Source organism: Lynx canadensis, chromosome C2 (assembly GCF_007474595.2).
Source record: "Lynx canadensis isolate LIC74 chromosome C2, mLynCan4.pri.v2, whole genome shotgun sequence".
Taxonomy (NCBI): Eukaryota; Metazoa; Chordata; class Mammalia; order Carnivora; family Felidae; genus Lynx; species Lynx canadensis.
In genome coordinates, this window is record NC_044311.2 from 90,504,250 (window position 1) to 90,520,380 (window position 16,131).

Sequence of the window (16,131 nt, forward strand, 5' to 3'; positions counted from 1 at the left end):
GCGAGGGGGGGGGGGAGGGGGGGTTACAGGCATCGAGCCCCACGGGGAGGGCAGCATCCCGCCATCTCTTGCCTTTCAGAAACAGCATTGCCGCTTCTGCTGTCTGCGCCTTCAACCTCAGTGCCATCTCCCAGGCTTTTAATGGCCCATTTCGCTCCCAGGAGAACCCCAGGGCTGCCTGGCTCCCCATCGCTAACCCCATCCCCAACTTCCAGGTACAACTTTTCCTCCCCGTTCCCTCTCCTCACAGACCACCTTTCCCTAGCCGAGCAGCCACCAGCTGGCTCTCAGCTGCTCAGCACGAACACCAACCCTGCCCCTGCGGGTCTGCACCCATCTGTGCCGTCTGCGATAGTTCCCTAAGAGGGTGGTAACATCTAAGACTGTGAACTGAGAAGGGGAGAGTGGGTAGGATGCAGAGCAAGGGAGCATGCTCTGAGCCATCTCTAAATGTGATGTCTCACCCCCAGGGAGACTCAATGTAGGGGACCAAGAGAGCACTCACAAGCTGTCTGGCCAGAATTTGGGGATTTTAGCTGGAGTTTGCTTATAGTCTCCCCAGCCTGGGTACTCATTCCTGGAGGGTCTGAGTGCCAGGAGTGGTCAGCGCCGAGCCGTTGGGTAATGAAAGCATACCTAGTGCTGTGGTGGAGAAGAGGAAAGAGCCATGAGGCAAAGGAACCTACAGGTGGTTGACTTTCACATCCATCCAACTTCCTGCCCACGGGGCAGTATGGAGCAGGGGAAGACCTCACCATTTGCAGTGGGATTATCCTGACCCAGATCTAGCCCTCCCTCTGGGTGATCTTGACCTTGGCCAAGTCACCCAACCTCCTTGAGCCTCTTTACCCTTCTCTGGTACATAGGGATAATGCTCTCAACCTCAAAGATAAATGCAAGGGTTAATATGTACCTGACACAGTGCCTGGACTGTAGAAGTGCTCAAGAAATGGTAGTTGCCTTCCAGCTTGGGTTTAGAAGGCATAAGAGCTCGGAGCTGGTAGGAACCCACGAGAGGAAAGGCAGGTTGTGGCCCAGCATGGGGGAGGAGCCCCTACAGCAACAGCATAAAATCACAGGACACTGTTTTTGGCACTCAAATGATTCATTTTTAGATAATCCCAGCTCCTATTTCATCTCCCCATCCTCTTCACCATCCCCAGAACGTCCCTCCTCCCCATCTTCCCTGCCTCATGTTCTCTTAGTTCTCAAAAAAGAGGTATTGCTCCCTGGAAGGGGTTGCAGCCGCCCCCTCCCCGCCGCAGCGATGTTGGGGGTGGGGAGCCGGGATTGGAGAATCAGAACCTGCCACCTGGGTTACGATGAGGAAGGAGAGGGATAGGGGACTGCGGCAGCCGGTTGGCTGGGCACGTGTGACCCCACCCCCTCCCCGCTGCAGTGCGGCACCCTGCCAGAGGTGGGCCCCAACGAGAACCTGACAGAGCGAAGCCTGCAGGACGCACAGCGCCTTTTCCTGATGAGCGAAGCTGTGCAGCCGGTAACGCCCGAGCCCTGTGTCACCCAGGACAGCGTGCGCTTCTCACACCTCGTAGTAGACCTTGTGCAGGCCAAGGACACGCTCTACCACGTGCTCTACATCGGCACGGGTGAGCCTCCCCGTCCAGCCCGGCTCCCGGTGGGGAAGAGGTTGAGGGGCGGGGGCTGGGCTGGTCCTTCAAGGCCACCTGCATCTGGCCCCTGCAGAGTCGGGCACCATCCTCAAGGCACTGTCCACGACGAGCCGCAGCCTCCGCGGCTGCTACCTGGAGGAGCTGCACGTCCTGCCCCCCGGGCGCCGCGAGCCCCTGCGCAGCCTCCGCATCCTGCACAGCGCCCGCGCGCTCTTCGTGGGGCTGAGCGACGGCGTGCTGCGGGTCCCGCTGGAGAGGTGCGCCGCCTACCGCAGCCAGGGGTAAGCGGGGGCCGCGGGACGGCGGGTGGGCGGGCTCCGGGCCTCCCGAGGCTTATGCCCGCCAATCGCACCTCGGAGGTGGCGCCTAAGAGGCAGAGCTTTGGAACCACCTAGGGTGGCATCCTGACCCAGTCTCGTTATTTGCCTTTGGACAAGTCACTTAACCTCTCTGAACCTTGGTTTCCTTCTCATAAAATATCTGCAGGGACTTTGTAAAGGTTAATTGAGATAGTCTGCCTAAACCACTTATCACTGCCTGGGGGAGAAGTGTGTGCTTAGCAAATGGTGGTGGCTGCTGTTATCCCTGTTGTCAACCCCAAAGTTAAGGCCTCCCAGCCAGCTCTAGCTTAGCTGATTTATTCTCAGCCCCTTTAATTCAGAGAAAGGTCTTTATCTTTGAAACCACAGTACTTACTACCTAGATGTGGAGGGGGAGATGAGAGATGATACTTCTGAGTCAGCACCAGGTTTTTGCTTTTCTTCCTTCCTGACTTAGAGGAGGCAGAGAGGACTGGCTTGGGTGGGGTGGAGGTGAGGAACCATGTGGAGTTGTTTGTTGTGTTTGCTTCCCAACTGCTTCTGAGACCTTAGCTTCAAGTGGATTCACAAATTTGGCAATAACGGCACTGGCATTTAGGGGGGAAAACAAAAAGCCTATTCCAAAGCCAAATAGAAATGCATCTCAGATGCCTACCACGTGAAGCTCCCCTGAGCTGTGCCCCCTCATTTTTGAGATAATCAAAGGCTGCCTTGGCTGGCATAGCCGCAGCCACATGGGCTCCTGTGGCCTTTGCAACACAGAAACCTCCTGGCTGTGCCCATCTGTCCTGAGAGTTTAGAGACAAATGGTATCCCTGCTGCCAAGGGTCGTTCTCCAGCCCCTGTGGGGTGTGCTGGGAGCTGGGCAGAGGTCTGGAGGGCAGGGGAGGAGACTGGATGGTCATGGTGTGGCAGCCAGAGAGGAAGAAAGGGAGGGCAGTGGGCAGACACTCAGGCTCCCCTCAGTCTCAACACATGTCTCCGTCAGCAAAACACCAAACATTTACTAAGCCCTCCCACGCTCAGAGCACTTTGCAAAGCTGTCTGTGTGAGAGGGGAGAGGCAAGAACACGGCCTAGAACACTCTCATTTCCCTCAGAGCTGTAGATGTCTGGCTGGGGAGAGAACCTCACCCTGTGTTGGACGTGTGAGGCATACTAGGCGGGGCTTACGTGGCAGAATGGGACACACCTAGGATTCTCCCTCAGCTCCATCATCTACTGGCTGTGTCATCTTGAGCAAGTTACTTTACCTGTTGAGCTTTCCTCTCGGGGAAAATGGGGAAATTGTGATGGAGTAAATGATAGTTGGTTTTGGCAGAGATGTTGTAAGGATTGGGAATTACATCCATGAAGTGCCTAGCCCAGCAAGTCGTAGCTAGTGTCCTTATTCCTTTCCCATCTCCACAAATGCATTTAGGGGCCCTGCAGCCTCCTGGGATCTCTGGAGTCTCAGCATCTCTGACATTGAGTACAGGTAATACTGCGTGGCATGAATGACAGGCTGTCTACTGGCGGTGTTTCTCCCATATCTTGTATTCTTCTTTAACTCATGTGTTGTTATTAAACTTTTCACATATGCCTTGTTCTTTAAATGATTGTTGTTGTTGTTTTTTTTTAATTTATTTTTGAGAGAGAGGCAGAGTGTTACTGGGGGAGGGGCAGAGAGAGAGGGAGACACAGAATCTGAAACAGGCTCCAGACTCTGAGCTGTCAGCACAGATTCCAATTTGGGGCTTGAACCCCTCAGCCATGACCTGAGCCGAGGTCGCTTAACCGACTGAGCCACCCAGGTGCCCCTCATATATGTGCCTTGTTCTTTAAGAGTTTGTAAATCCTTGAAGGCAAACTCACTGTCCCAGTACTTTTTCTACTTCACCAGGGGACCGTGCCCAGCCCCAGGCACAAAATGGCCTTCCACACATGACTGATCCATCAGCAGATTGATTATTTGGCCTGAGACAGGAGGTTGGTGCAGGAGAGGAGTGAGGAATAGTACTGAGGCCAGCTGAGAATGCCAAGGGAGGATCTGATCCCAATCTGTGGCTATAGGCACTGAAGTTGGGGAAGTGGAGTGTGAATAGGTGTTTGACAACCATCAAGGAGACAGTGGCGTGCAGCACTGTAGAGGGTCAGATGGTCGGCCAGCATGAGGTAGTGCGGCTCCAGGCTGGATATCAAGTAATGGGGTCTGCAGTGGAACCAGAGGAAGGAAGACGCTGGGACATTTCACCACTCACATGGTGCTGCAGAGAGGGGACAGGGAGGGTGCAGAGCATGGCCAGGTGGAACAGCAAGGGAGAAAGAAGTCAGTTTGGAATCTGATACTTTCACCCTGTTTGAACTCCTGAATTTGGGATCTGAACCTTTGATGTGTACAGTGAGATCCTGCCATAAAACTAGAGGTGGACCTGAAAATGTGAGGTCTCATTATTGCAAAATTAATAAAATGACCAGGGTGAGGCTGTGTAGCCACCAATCCATGCACTCCAGAGTCTGGAAGCCAACTATCACACTATATGAGAATCTGTGCTATTGTGGGGCAGATTGTCACACGGGTTTACTGTGTCCCGGGATAGACATTTCATGCCTTTTTCCTCATTCCTAACAGAACTGGCAGGAGGGTGAGGATAGATGTGCAGAGGCCTCTTCATGCTCCCTCCTGTGCCCGGAATCCAGGGGCTTGTCTCCAGCCCTCTCCTTTCACTCAGGCAAATCTCAGCCCCATAGGGCATGACCAGGATCCTGGCCTGGCCAGAGAGAGACCAGGGCTCACAAGAGGTGGAGCAGAGGGAATCAGCTGCTGACTGGCTCTAAAAAGCAGATGCTTTGTGCATGAACCACCCCCTTCCTCCTTCCAGCATGCCCTTCATGAGGCACTGGAGGAGGCGTGGGGGTGCCTACCCCAGCTCACTCAGGAACGTGGATCAGAGTATCTCCTTCCCACCTCCCTCCCAGGCAGGAAATCTGGGTTTTCCTCCACTGCCATCTTAAATAATGGCCACTTGCTCTCAAGCTCCACCTTGGACAGCTCCCATTGTGAAACTATTGCTGCAGGGTTCTGGAATCTGCCTGCTTTCAACATCCACCATCCATCTCTGTCCTGCCTCCCAGCCCATGGAATGAACCTGTTCCCTTTTGTAATGGCTGCTTAAGACACTGCAGTAAAAAAGACATGGTAATATATTATCGGTCTAATGGCTGCTTCTACGGAAGGAACTCTCAATTGCTACCCATTCTTACAGTCAGACACACTTTAACTCTCTCCTTGGAGCTTTAATTTTCTTAAGAACATTCCCTGCTCTGTAAGCTTTGGAGTGGTCTTTGGCCCAAAGCAGCAAATGTGGACAAGGAGAGAGCTCAAGCATTGGCTCCAAGGGAGTCGTGCAAGCTTCCTCAGGCAGCCAGAGCCAGGGGCAGGGGCAGGGGCAGGGGCAGGCCAGGGCAGGTGTATCTGTGGAGAATCTAGTCTCCTCTCTGGGAGAACTGAGAGCAGGCTGAGAGGGCGAGGGAGCCTAAGCAGGGCAGGGGTGGGAGGTAGGGGGTTGGGGCCAGCATCCAATCTGTGTTTTTCTTCCATCCTTATTCTTTTCTTATTCTGTCATGGATTGGAAAGACAAGACATTTCATCTCTTAGCTTAAGAAGCCTGACCAATGTAGCCTTAGAAAAGCAATGATCAACCATGCTATACTTTAGAATCACCTGGGGAGTGTTTAAAAGATTCCAGTGCCTGGGCCTCCTCTGATCCAGAAGGCCCAGATATAGGTGGGTTTTTTTATTTTGTTTGCTGAAGCTTTTAAAAAAGATCGCCAGGAGATTCTAATTTGCAGTCAAAACTGGAAACAATTGTTCTAGAACTGGTTAGACCCTAGATGAAAGAAGTAGCAAGAGGCAAATTGCAATCTTCCAGTATCTACTGCTTTTATCTTGTATAAACCGATTCAGATTTTCTGCTTTTATCCATATTCTCTACTGGCAGACATTTGTTTTTGATGAATAGAATCTTATTTATTATTATTATTAATCACTAGTCATGGCTTTTTTTCCATTTAATTTATGTAGCTTACAAAGTGCCACATCAGCTGCTTCTAGAGTTTGATACTGCCTTCTGAGAGCTGAGGGAAATACCCTCAGGAGTGGGTTTTATTGAGTTCTGATTGGTTGAATTTGCTAGCAGCAAATTTGGTTCAAATGTCAGCCAGAGGAGCAGAATCTCAAAACCACGTGCTGCTGGGACTACTTTGCACATGTACTGCATTTAGTCCCATGATGTCTAGTTTGATTCATTCTGCTGGTGAAACACCCCCAAATCAAACCTTTGGATCCCCAATGAAAATATGAACACACTTATATTGTACAATTTACACAAATTGTTCTTGAGTGAATAAAATGGAAACAGATTCTTGAGTAACAGATGAACGTTTTGGATTTCTGGGTGGGCCAGAGTGTGCTTACTGGGGTCCATCAAGGCCCTCGCCCATTGAAGCCCCAGGCATCACCTCCCTTACATGAGGCCAGGGGCTGCCTGAGCAAGGGGCATCATTGTCTTCTTCTGGCATCATTGGGGCCAGAATCATTGGGGCATCATTGTTGCTTCTCTGGCAACAAGGGGAAGCCCCAACCCTCTTCTTCTTCGTAAGGTCTCTCATATAAGCTCTTCTGTCCCTGGAACCTGACATGGTCTGTTGAACCACTGAAAATAAAGAACTCACCTGACAGGAGACTTTTCCTGAAGCTTCAAGTGAAAAGAGAGATTCTATCCTGAAAACACTGAAAAGAGCAACCCCTTGACTCTTTCATGTATTCCTTTAACCCTTGGCCCCTTTGGCCAATCAGAAATCACTCTGTAGTGTCACGTCATGGTGTGGACTCCCCCACCCTCCTTGCCGTCCAGAACCTCCTTTACCTGAAAGCTTTTCTGCTTCCTAACTTCCAATTTCTGCCCCCAGTCCCAGTGCTCTTTCTAGACCCGCTCTTGCAGGCCCACTGCAGTGGAGCAGCCAGGCCTAGGAAAAAGGGTGGAAGCTGGGGAAAGGAGGCAGAAAGGATCCAGGGTATCCCCTGGGGTCGGCAGTGGGCTCTCTGGGTATTGGAGGGAACTTCCTTCAGGTGCCAGAGTCTGATGCTCTCTTTGCTTAGCAATGAACAGCAAATCCTGATTCTATAATTTCCACACTCGGGGTGCCTGGGTGGCTCAGTCTGTTAAGCGTCTGACTCTTGATCTTGGCTCAGGTCATGATTTCATGGTTTTGTGGGTTGAACCCTGCATCGGGCTCTGTGCTGACAGCATAGAGCCTGCTTGGGATCTCTGTCTGCCTCTCTCTCTGCCCCTCCCCGACTTGTGCTCTCTCTGTTTCTCTCAAAATAAATAAATAACCTTAAAATGTTTTCCATGCTCTTTTTTTTCCTCCTTGAAGGCTTACTAGTAGATATTTGATTATTTTTACATATTTGTTTGTTGTTTGTTTGTTTTTAGTTATCCTCTACGCCCAACACGGGGGCTCAAACTCATCACCCTGAGATCAAGTGTTGCTTTTCTGACTGAGCCAGCCAGGCACCCTGAGATTTAATTTGTTGTTGTTGTTGTTGTTAAAAAAAAAAAAAACTGTAAAGGAAACAATGAGTAAGTCTGAAAGAGAAAGGGAAGAGAGGAGGCCTAGAATATGAGAAGTGGAGGCACTTGGTGCATTCATTGGTGTGTGATCAATTACCTTTTCTGGGTCATTGCAGATAGGCCAACCCTGAGGGACCAGGAAGGGGGACCTGGGATGTGTGACCCCTCTCCCGGCAGCCTGAGCTCATTCTCATGATGCTAACACACTGAACTCTGGTTCCTGCCCCTGAGCAGCACAAGCATGCGGATGCCCCAGGCGACCTTGAACTATGCCTAGGTGTTCCCTGACCCTGTGCCTGTGTTTTAAGGCATGGGCCTATGTGCGCTCAGTGTGTGAAGTCAGACACAGCCTCCAGCTGGGAAGGAGGAGCGTGGTGGGAAAAGCGTGGTCAGGAAGTCTAGGTTCTAGCCTCAGCTCTGCCGTGTGCAATTTGTGTGATCTCGGGGAAACTCCTCTTCCTTCTCTCTGTTTCTTCCTTTGTACAACAAAAAAGGTTGTACTGTGGATCCCGGTAACTCTCAACTTGGCTCCCATTAGAATCACCTGGGAACTTTTAAAAACCTCCCTATCCCCAGAGGTTTTTGTTGGGGTGGGGGGGGGTATCAATATTTTTTGAAAGCTTCTTTAGTGATTCTAATGTGCAGCCAGGGTTGAGAACCACTGGGCCAGACCGTCTCTAAGATGCTTTCCATCATTAATGTTTTAGGACTCTATTATAGTGTGTGACAGACACTACTTTGGATTTCTGTTTACCGCATCTTCTCCAGTGGACCTAGATGAAGAGAATGGGGCACCCAGGCTTGGGGAAGGCGAGGTTATGTGTGTGGGCTCTGGAAGGCATGGGTTTTAATCCTTGTCCAGCTCTTTGGGTTTCCTGCATATATCGTGGGGATAATAACAGTACCTTCCTCATTGGGTTGCTGTATTAAATTAATTGATGCTTGTAAAGTGTTTAAAGGATTCCCGGCACGCAGTAAGTGTTCAATGAGCTTAGTTATTGCTGTGAAGGGCGACTGGATGGATAAGGGCACCCAGAGGAGAGTACCTAGGTGTGTTAATGGGATACAGGTGAGACTGAGAGGCAGCTGGCTTGAGTCTCAGGACCTCTGTCTGGCAGGGCATGCCTGGGGGCACGGGACCCATACTGCGGCTGGGACGGGAAGCAGCAACGTTGCAGCACGCTTGAGGACAGCTCCAACATGAGCCTCTGGACGCAGAACATAACCACGTGTCCTGTGAGAACCCTTTCATGCTCCCCACCTGGGACCTCTCCCCCTAATTCAGGCTGTGACTGTCCATCAGAATCCCCATATCCCCTGGGACCTGGTGCCTTCCCTATCCCTGACTTGTGTGACCTGTTTGCTATGTATTTGCAGGTGCGGAATGTGACTCGGGATGGGGGCTTCGGCCAGTGGTCACCATGGCAACCATGTGAGCACTTAGATGGGGACAATTCGGGCTCTTGCCTTTGTCGGGCCCGAGCCTGTGACTCCCCCCGACCACGCTGTGGGGGCCGAGACTGCCTGGGGCCAGCCATCCATATTGCCAACTGTTCCAGGTATATGAGGATACAGGACTTGGGTGGTGGCTGCCTGCCTTGGACTGGAGGAGGGTGGAATAGAGGAAATGGGGCATCTTCAGGCAGGTGTTCCCACAAAGAGACAGAAACCACTTCAGAGCTGTGCAGGGGACTGGAAGGGTAGCTAAAGCATGAGCCTTGGGGGAGTTTCGACTCTAGTGGGAGAGAAGTCTCTGCCTCGTGGGGGCTCTTGATACAAAGAGGAAGGCTGTACAGGCACAGGAGTCACAGACAACAGCCTCAGTAAGCCTTGCTGTTCCAAACACAAGGGACAGCAGGGGATGTTAGTAAAGTAGGCAGACCGGGTGCCAATCCTGAAATGCCACTCTAGGTGCAACCTTGGACTCTCTTAGAATAACTCAATTCTATATATGTTTATTGATTTGACTGTCAAAACAACCTCATGGGGGTAGGAATACAATCATTATCCTTACTTTAATGATAAGAGTATTATTGCAAGGCACAGAAATTTTCAGTAACTTGTCCAGGCTTATACAGCCAGTAAGCGGTACAGCCAGAACTTGAAAACTGGAATCAAAGTAGACAACAGTGAATAGTGTCTGAGGTTGGAGCAAAGCGCGTGTTGATGTAGAACAGGGGAGAGAGCATGGGTTTGAGTGCAAGGCTTGGACAACCAAGAAGGCTGAAACAAATGTTGCGTATTGTAAAGGCAACTGGGGCCTTCTCTAGAGAATGTGTCCTTTTGCTGTGTGAGTATCTCCATGCCCTATGCCCTATCTCTATGCCCTTAGCCCCCAGCACCTCCTGATATATGGAAGAAGGTTCTCAACACATGTTTGGGGAATGAAGGAACAAATGATCACATAAATAAGTCTGCCTGAGACGGCCCGGTTAGGAGCTGATATTTTCTGTGTCACTGTCTGACAACTTCCAGACAACTACATAAAACCCACCCGCCCAGAGACAGACTAGATCTGGGTAGCCAGGACTCAGAGCGTCATCTGTCCCTGTTCCCTTTGACCCCACCAGGAATGGGGCGTGGACGCCGTGGTCCTCGTGGGCCCTGTGCAGCACGTCCTGTGGGATCGGATTCCAGGTCCGCCAGCGAAGTTGCAGCAACCCTGCTCCCCGCCACGGGGGCCGAATCTGCGTGGGCAAGAGCCGGGAGGAGCGGTGAGCGAGGGTGTGGCCAGAGGTTCCTCAGACAAGCTAGCCCTGAGGTCCCAGACCTCCCCGGCCTCCTAGAAAGTGGCCTGGATTCTCCGAGTGTTCCGGTGGATTCTTGACCTTCCTGAGCTTGCACTCCCAGTGACCTCTTGTTAGGGAAGGGGCTGCCTGCTCTCCCCCGCCCCCAACACACACCCTTCCCCTCAGGTTCTGTAACGAAAACACGCCTTGCCCGGTGCCCATCTTCTGGGCGTCGTGGGGTTCCTGGAGCAAGTGCAGCAGCAACTGTGGGGGCGGCGTGCAATCGCGGCGGCGGTCCTGTGAGAACGGCAACTCCTGCCCAGGCTGCGGAGTGGTGAGGGCCTGAAGAGGGGGAGCGGGCAGGAGGGCCTGCACCAAGGGGAGAGCGGGAGGGGGCGCAGGGCCGGCCTGGGGCTGTAGGTCACGAGACAGCATATGCTCCCATCCCGAAGGAGTTCAAGACGTGCAACCCAGAGGGCTGCCCGGAAGTGCGGCGCAACACCCCTTGGACGCCTTGGCTGCCGGTGAACGTGACTCAGGGCGGGGCGCGGCAGGAGCAACGCTTCCGCTTCACGTGCCGCGCGCCCCTGCCCGACCCCCACGGCCTGCAGTTTGGCCGGAGGAGGACGGAGACCAGAACCTGCCCCGCGGATGGCTCGGGCGCCTGCGACACCGATGGTACAGCGCCGCGCGGCCCCTTCCCTCCCAGGCTCAGAGTGCTGGCGCGGGGCTGGGGGAGGCCGGGGTCTGGTGGAGCTCAGGGAGGTGAATCGCGGGGTTTGGAAAGAGCCAGAAGGACTGTGTGTGGGGCGGGAGTGGGGGCCGTTGGGTGTCCTGTCGCTGAGGCCAGTCTCCCCACCCGTGCCCCACCCAGCCCTGGTGGAGGATCTCCTGCGCAGCGGGGCCACTTCCCCGCACTCTGTGAGCGGGGGCTGGGCCGCGTGGGGCCCCTGGTCGTCCTGCTCCCGGGACTGCGAGCTGGGCTTCCGTGTCCGCAAGAGAACGTGCACGAACCCGGAGCCCCGCAACGGAGGCCTGCCATGCGTGGGCGACGCTGCCGAGTACCAGGACTGCAATCCCCAGGCTTGTCCAGGTGACCTTCCGCTTAGGAATCCCCATCTAGGAGACCCCCTAGGCTACAGCTCATGCCCAGAGGACCTCGTCTTCCTCGTTTTTTTTTTTTTTTTGTTTGTTTGTTTGTTTTGTTTTGTTTTTGTTTTTGGCAGCTCTGTCCACTGGGCCCTAGAGCAAGTTTGTGCCCTGAACTTGGATACAGTGACTTGTCCCACAGAGCGGGGCCTTTTCTCACCCTCCGTGTCACTCTCTTCTCTGTCCCTAATAGGTTAGCTAGCTAAGGAGCTTGATTTGAGGTGGAGTTGGTTTTTGAGATCTCCTTTGCAGCCTCATTTCCCCACTGCACCCCTGAGGGGATAGGGGCAATCCTTAACAGTGGGCTGTGGGGGTGGTGCAAATGATGGGGTCAGGGTGGCCCAGGGCAGGGTGGCCTAGCGTGTCATAAGGTAGAAGACTGTCTTGGGCTGTGCCTGCACCTGCAGCCCCCATCACACACCCTGTCCACTTGCAGTGCGGGGTGCTTGGTCCTGCTGGACTTCATGGTCCCCATGCTCAGCGTCTTGTGGTGGAGGCCACTATCAACGAACACGTTCCTGCACCAGCCCCGCGCCCTCCCCGGGCGAGGACATCTGTCTTGGTCTGCACACAGAGGAGGCACTGTGTGCTACACAGGCTTGCCCAGGTATTGAGAACATCCGGCCAGGGCTGGGGAGCACCATGGATCCCTCGGATCCCCACCAGGGGGTCCCAGAGCGGTTAACTTCATCCCAGCCCACAACCCACAGAAGGCTGGTCACCGTGGTCTGAGTGGAGTGCATGCACTGAGGACGGAGTCCAAAGCCGCAGCCGGCACTGTGAGGAGCTGGTCCCAGGGCCCAGCACCTGTGCTGGAAACAGCAGCCAGAGCCGCCCCTGCCCCTACAGCGAGATTCCTGGTAGGTCCTCAAGCCAGCACCTTCACACCCACCCTTCCTACCCCGTGTCCCCAACTTCTTTCTCCTTCTGAAGAATCTTGGTGGGTCCAGGATGAAACACCAGAGTGGGAGGGGCACACACTTTGAGCTTTTGCCCCTTCTCACCTAGAGAATGAGCTGACCCCCCATTCTCAGAGAGTGGGGACGGGGTGGAATGAAGGCCCCAGGCCCTGTCCCACAGCTAAGCGCTGACCCACGGGTCTTCCTAAAGATATACCTAGACCAAGAGGGACCCTTCTTTCCTCCCTGCCCCAAACCCTCTCTGTTTGTCTTCCTGCAGTGATCCTGCCTGCCTCCAGCATGGAGGAGGCCACCAGCTGTGGAGGTAAAAGGAACCCGCCCCACCTCGTGATGCTTTCTACCTCTCCTCCCCAAGGAGGAGACCAGCCCTACCCTGAAATCTGGAGTTTCTCAACTTCTTGCTCCAGAGAGACAAACCTTGTGGAGGTCCTGGCTGCTTTAAACCATGTGTGGGGGCGGGGGCTGGGAGGTTCCATCCATGCCCCCCAACTAGCCGACGGTCACCAAATCTGTATTCAAGAAGAGTCACCCAACTCCACACCCTGTGGTTGCCTCCTCTGACCTAAACCAGAGGTGTCCCGTAAGAGAGGCCCCTGGCGGCAGGCTGCCCGCCTTCCTGTTTTCGTGGGCTCTGGCCTCAAAGCCCTTTCTTTAGATCTCAGAGTTTCCTGCTGGGAGGCAGTCAGGAGTCTTTTCTCTTCGCAGTGGCCCTTTCCTTACCACTTGCCTCTGCCTCTCCCAGGGTTCAGTCTTATCCACCTGGTAGCCACAGGTGTCTCCTGCTTCCTGGGCTCTGGGCTGCTGACCTTGGTGGTGTACCTGTCCTGCCAGCACTGCCAGCGCCAGTCCCAGGAATCCACACTTGTCCATCCTGCCACCCCCAACCACCTGCACTACAAGGGTGGGGGCACCCCCAAGAACGAGAAGTACACGCCCATGGAGTTCAAGGTGGGAGCCTACCTGTAGAAGCAAAGTGCAGGGTAAAGGGGGCAGTGGTTCTGGCCCTGAGCTGGGCATGACTGGGCTGGGCACTCGGGAGGGCACAGGGTATCGTGAGCTGTGTGAACAGCCAGAATGTTTTTTCACTGACTGGTCCCTGATCTCCTTGCCCTGGCCTGTCGCCTTTCCCCATCCCTCCCTCACCCCTTTCTTTCTGGTTCCTACCTTCTTCCACAGACCCTGAACAAGAATAACCTGATCCCTGATGACAGAGCCAATTTCTACCCACTGCAGCAGACCAATGTGTACACAACCACCTACTATCCCAGCCCGCTGAACAAACACAGCTTCCGGCCTGAGGCCTCACCTGGACAACGGTGCTTCCCCAACAGCTGATAACACTGTCCTGGGGACTTGGGCTCCTTGCCTTTTTAAGGCACAGAGCAGGTGGAAATGGGACGGTGGAGCCAGTTTGGTTTTCTCCTTCTGCACCAGGCCAAGAACTTGCTGCCTTGCCTGTGGGGGTCCCATCCGACTTCAAAGAGCTCTGGCTGGCGGTGACCATGGGGGAGAGGGCTGGCTTCAGGCTGGCACGTGGCTGCAGTTCCAGCACAGCCCAGGTCTCTCATGGCCTCCTTGCAATTCACTACCATGCTGATATCCCCTGCCTTGTCTGGGCTGTGGACCTACTGGGTGTGCGAGGAACTGGAGAGTGGAGATGGCCGAACAGCAGGCTCTTAGGTTTGGGTTGGAAATGACGCTCATGTGGCCATCACAGGCCAAGGCTGTCCCTCTCTGGCTGGCCTCAGGAAGGGCGTAGGCTACATCCTGATTATCTCTGAGAGGAACTAATCAAATGGCCCCAGAAGCTCTGGATTCTCCACCCAGGGCTGGGCCACTGTGGTGCTGCCCCAGTGTGACCTGGGGACCAAGGCTGGCCCAGGTTGTCCACCTTTGCCTAGCAGTCTGTACTTTCCCCAGGGACATTCCTCTGGTCAGAGGCAGTGAGGGCTGGGGACTGAAGATTGAACTTTGCTAAGAAGCCCTTTAATCTGGGCTGGCACAGGCCTCAGCTTTACCATCAGAATGCACAACAGGTGGCCCAAGAGAAAGGGAAGCAGGAGTCCAGCCTCCGTGCCACTATGGAGACTGTCTTCTAGCTGCTGCTTAGTAGAGCTGTTGGCTGAGACCTGCTTGGGAGTCTCTGCTGGCCCTTCATCTGTTCAGGAACACACACACACAGACACACACACATACACACACACAAACACTCACAACATGCTACAGTAACAAAAAGGATGTTGGGCTGTGGCATTATTAAAGATGATATCCAGTCTCCAAATGTAATTCTGTCTTTGTGCATATGTGTGTGGGCTCCTCTTGGTGTGGGTTAGAGCAATCAGAGCAATGCACTGGACTAATAGATGGTCTTCTCGGGGTGGAGAAAATGACCCACATAGAGCCTGACTTTTATAGAGGGGATCTTTCCACTTGTGAGTATATGTACATACTTTTTGGAAAATAAATTAGGGACAAGCAAAACCCTAAGTAGGGACACAAGATACACCAAAGGCAACACAATAGGAGATTTTTCTGCCCATTCTCTTAGCAGCTCTTCTAGGCAACCGCTCCAGGGTGGAAATGCATGAGCCCAGCAGGAGAGTAGTAATGAGGGCTGTTTTATGAGGTATTTATAAGGCTTAGTTTAATAAAGCTGAAAATGACTGAGAAATGAATACGCCTCTGAAGTGGGAGAAGCCCAGTATAGTTTATGATGGATTAAGGAAAAACCTTGAAGCCTCAGTCCACCAAGCCAGAGAGGGAGAGAGAGATGAGTCGATGGACATGTCAAATTCAGAGAGCAATTTCCCAACTTAATTGACTGGGTCAGTTCTCCTTGGGCTCCCAGGGAGTTCTACTTGTGGGCCAGATGTAAAACCTGTGATCCTAGTGGTAAGGAGGAGGAAAAGAGCCTTCCTGGGCCCTGGATCTTGGAATCCCTTGTGCTTACTGGGACAAATGAAGTAGCAGTGTCCTCAGACCTGGGTAGAGCCCAGAGAGAGAGCTCAGGGGACATAGTAGTCCTTCTGCTTTGGAATTTTCTTATTGGGTTCCTGTTAACATCATGAGTCCAGAGCCTGTGGGAGCCTGTGGGGTGTGGTAGATCTTGGGGTCTCTGATTCTCTTGGCCCTGGTTCAGGCAGTGAGATCGTGTTCAAGGGCCCAGGGTGCCAGCTTCACAAGTGCCACTCATATGTCCAAGTGGAGGGACTGGACAGGTCTGTAGGAAGTGGTAATGGAGAAACACCCAGCTAACGCTCACCCCGTATTGACTGGAATGGCATCAGTGGGAACAAAAAGCTGCAGATGCTGTGGCAAAGCACCACACACACACACTGAATTCTCTTTTTATACAAACTGTTGTGGCTCTGGAGGCATGACCATTCAGAATGCATTAAGGGACCCACACTGTATGCAAATTAGCTTGAATGATTGGCAAAGGCTGCTCCATAGCCAGCCCTGGTCCACAGATGAGGAAGCCAAGAATGTACTCCTGAGAGGCTGTGGTGCTCTCTGGCAGGTACTTGAGGCCACATGGATGGCTGCATGGTGTCAGGAAGTTGAAGTGTGAAAGACAAGGGGACTTCTTAGGTCCAGCTGGCTCAGCAAAAGAGGGGAGGAAATACAGGGTTGGGTGCTCTAGGCCTTCTTGGGCTTTCTTGACTTCAGATAACTTTGTGTGTGTGTGTGTGTGTGTGTGTGTGTTATTAAAGTAATACATGTGCATCGCAGAAAATTTGGAGGATACAGGAAACCAAAACCATAATC

The 16,131-nt window shown here is 53.2% G+C and overlaps 1 protein-coding gene across 1 annotated transcript in view; it reads left to right on the forward strand.

Moving 5' to 3' along the window:
* SEMA5B (semaphorin 5B) overlaps positions 1–14,794 on the forward strand; it is a 40,137-nt gene extending 25,343 nt beyond the window's left edge. The window contains exons 8-21 of the mRNA XM_032594745.1: positions 80–215; positions 1,400–1,607; positions 1,705–1,912; positions 8,684–8,801; positions 8,943–9,124; positions 10,136–10,279; positions 10,481–10,628; positions 10,747–10,972; positions 11,169–11,387; positions 11,880–12,050; positions 12,154–12,303; positions 12,623–12,667; positions 13,106–13,311; positions 13,540–14,794. Coding sequence (XP_032450636.1) covers positions 80–215; positions 1,400–1,607; positions 1,705–1,912; positions 8,684–8,801; positions 8,943–9,124; positions 10,136–10,279; positions 10,481–10,628; positions 10,747–10,972; positions 11,169–11,387; positions 11,880–12,050; positions 12,154–12,303; positions 12,623–12,667; positions 13,106–13,311; positions 13,540–13,698 — 2,320 coding nt within the window. The 3' untranslated portion in view covers positions 13,699–14,794. The remainder of the gene's footprint in view (positions 1–79; positions 216–1,399; positions 1,608–1,704; positions 1,913–8,683; positions 8,802–8,942; positions 9,125–10,135; positions 10,280–10,480; positions 10,629–10,746; positions 10,973–11,168; positions 11,388–11,879; positions 12,051–12,153; positions 12,304–12,622; positions 12,668–13,105; positions 13,312–13,539) is intronic.
* The last annotated feature ends 1,337 nt before the right edge of the window (positions 14,795–16,131 follow it).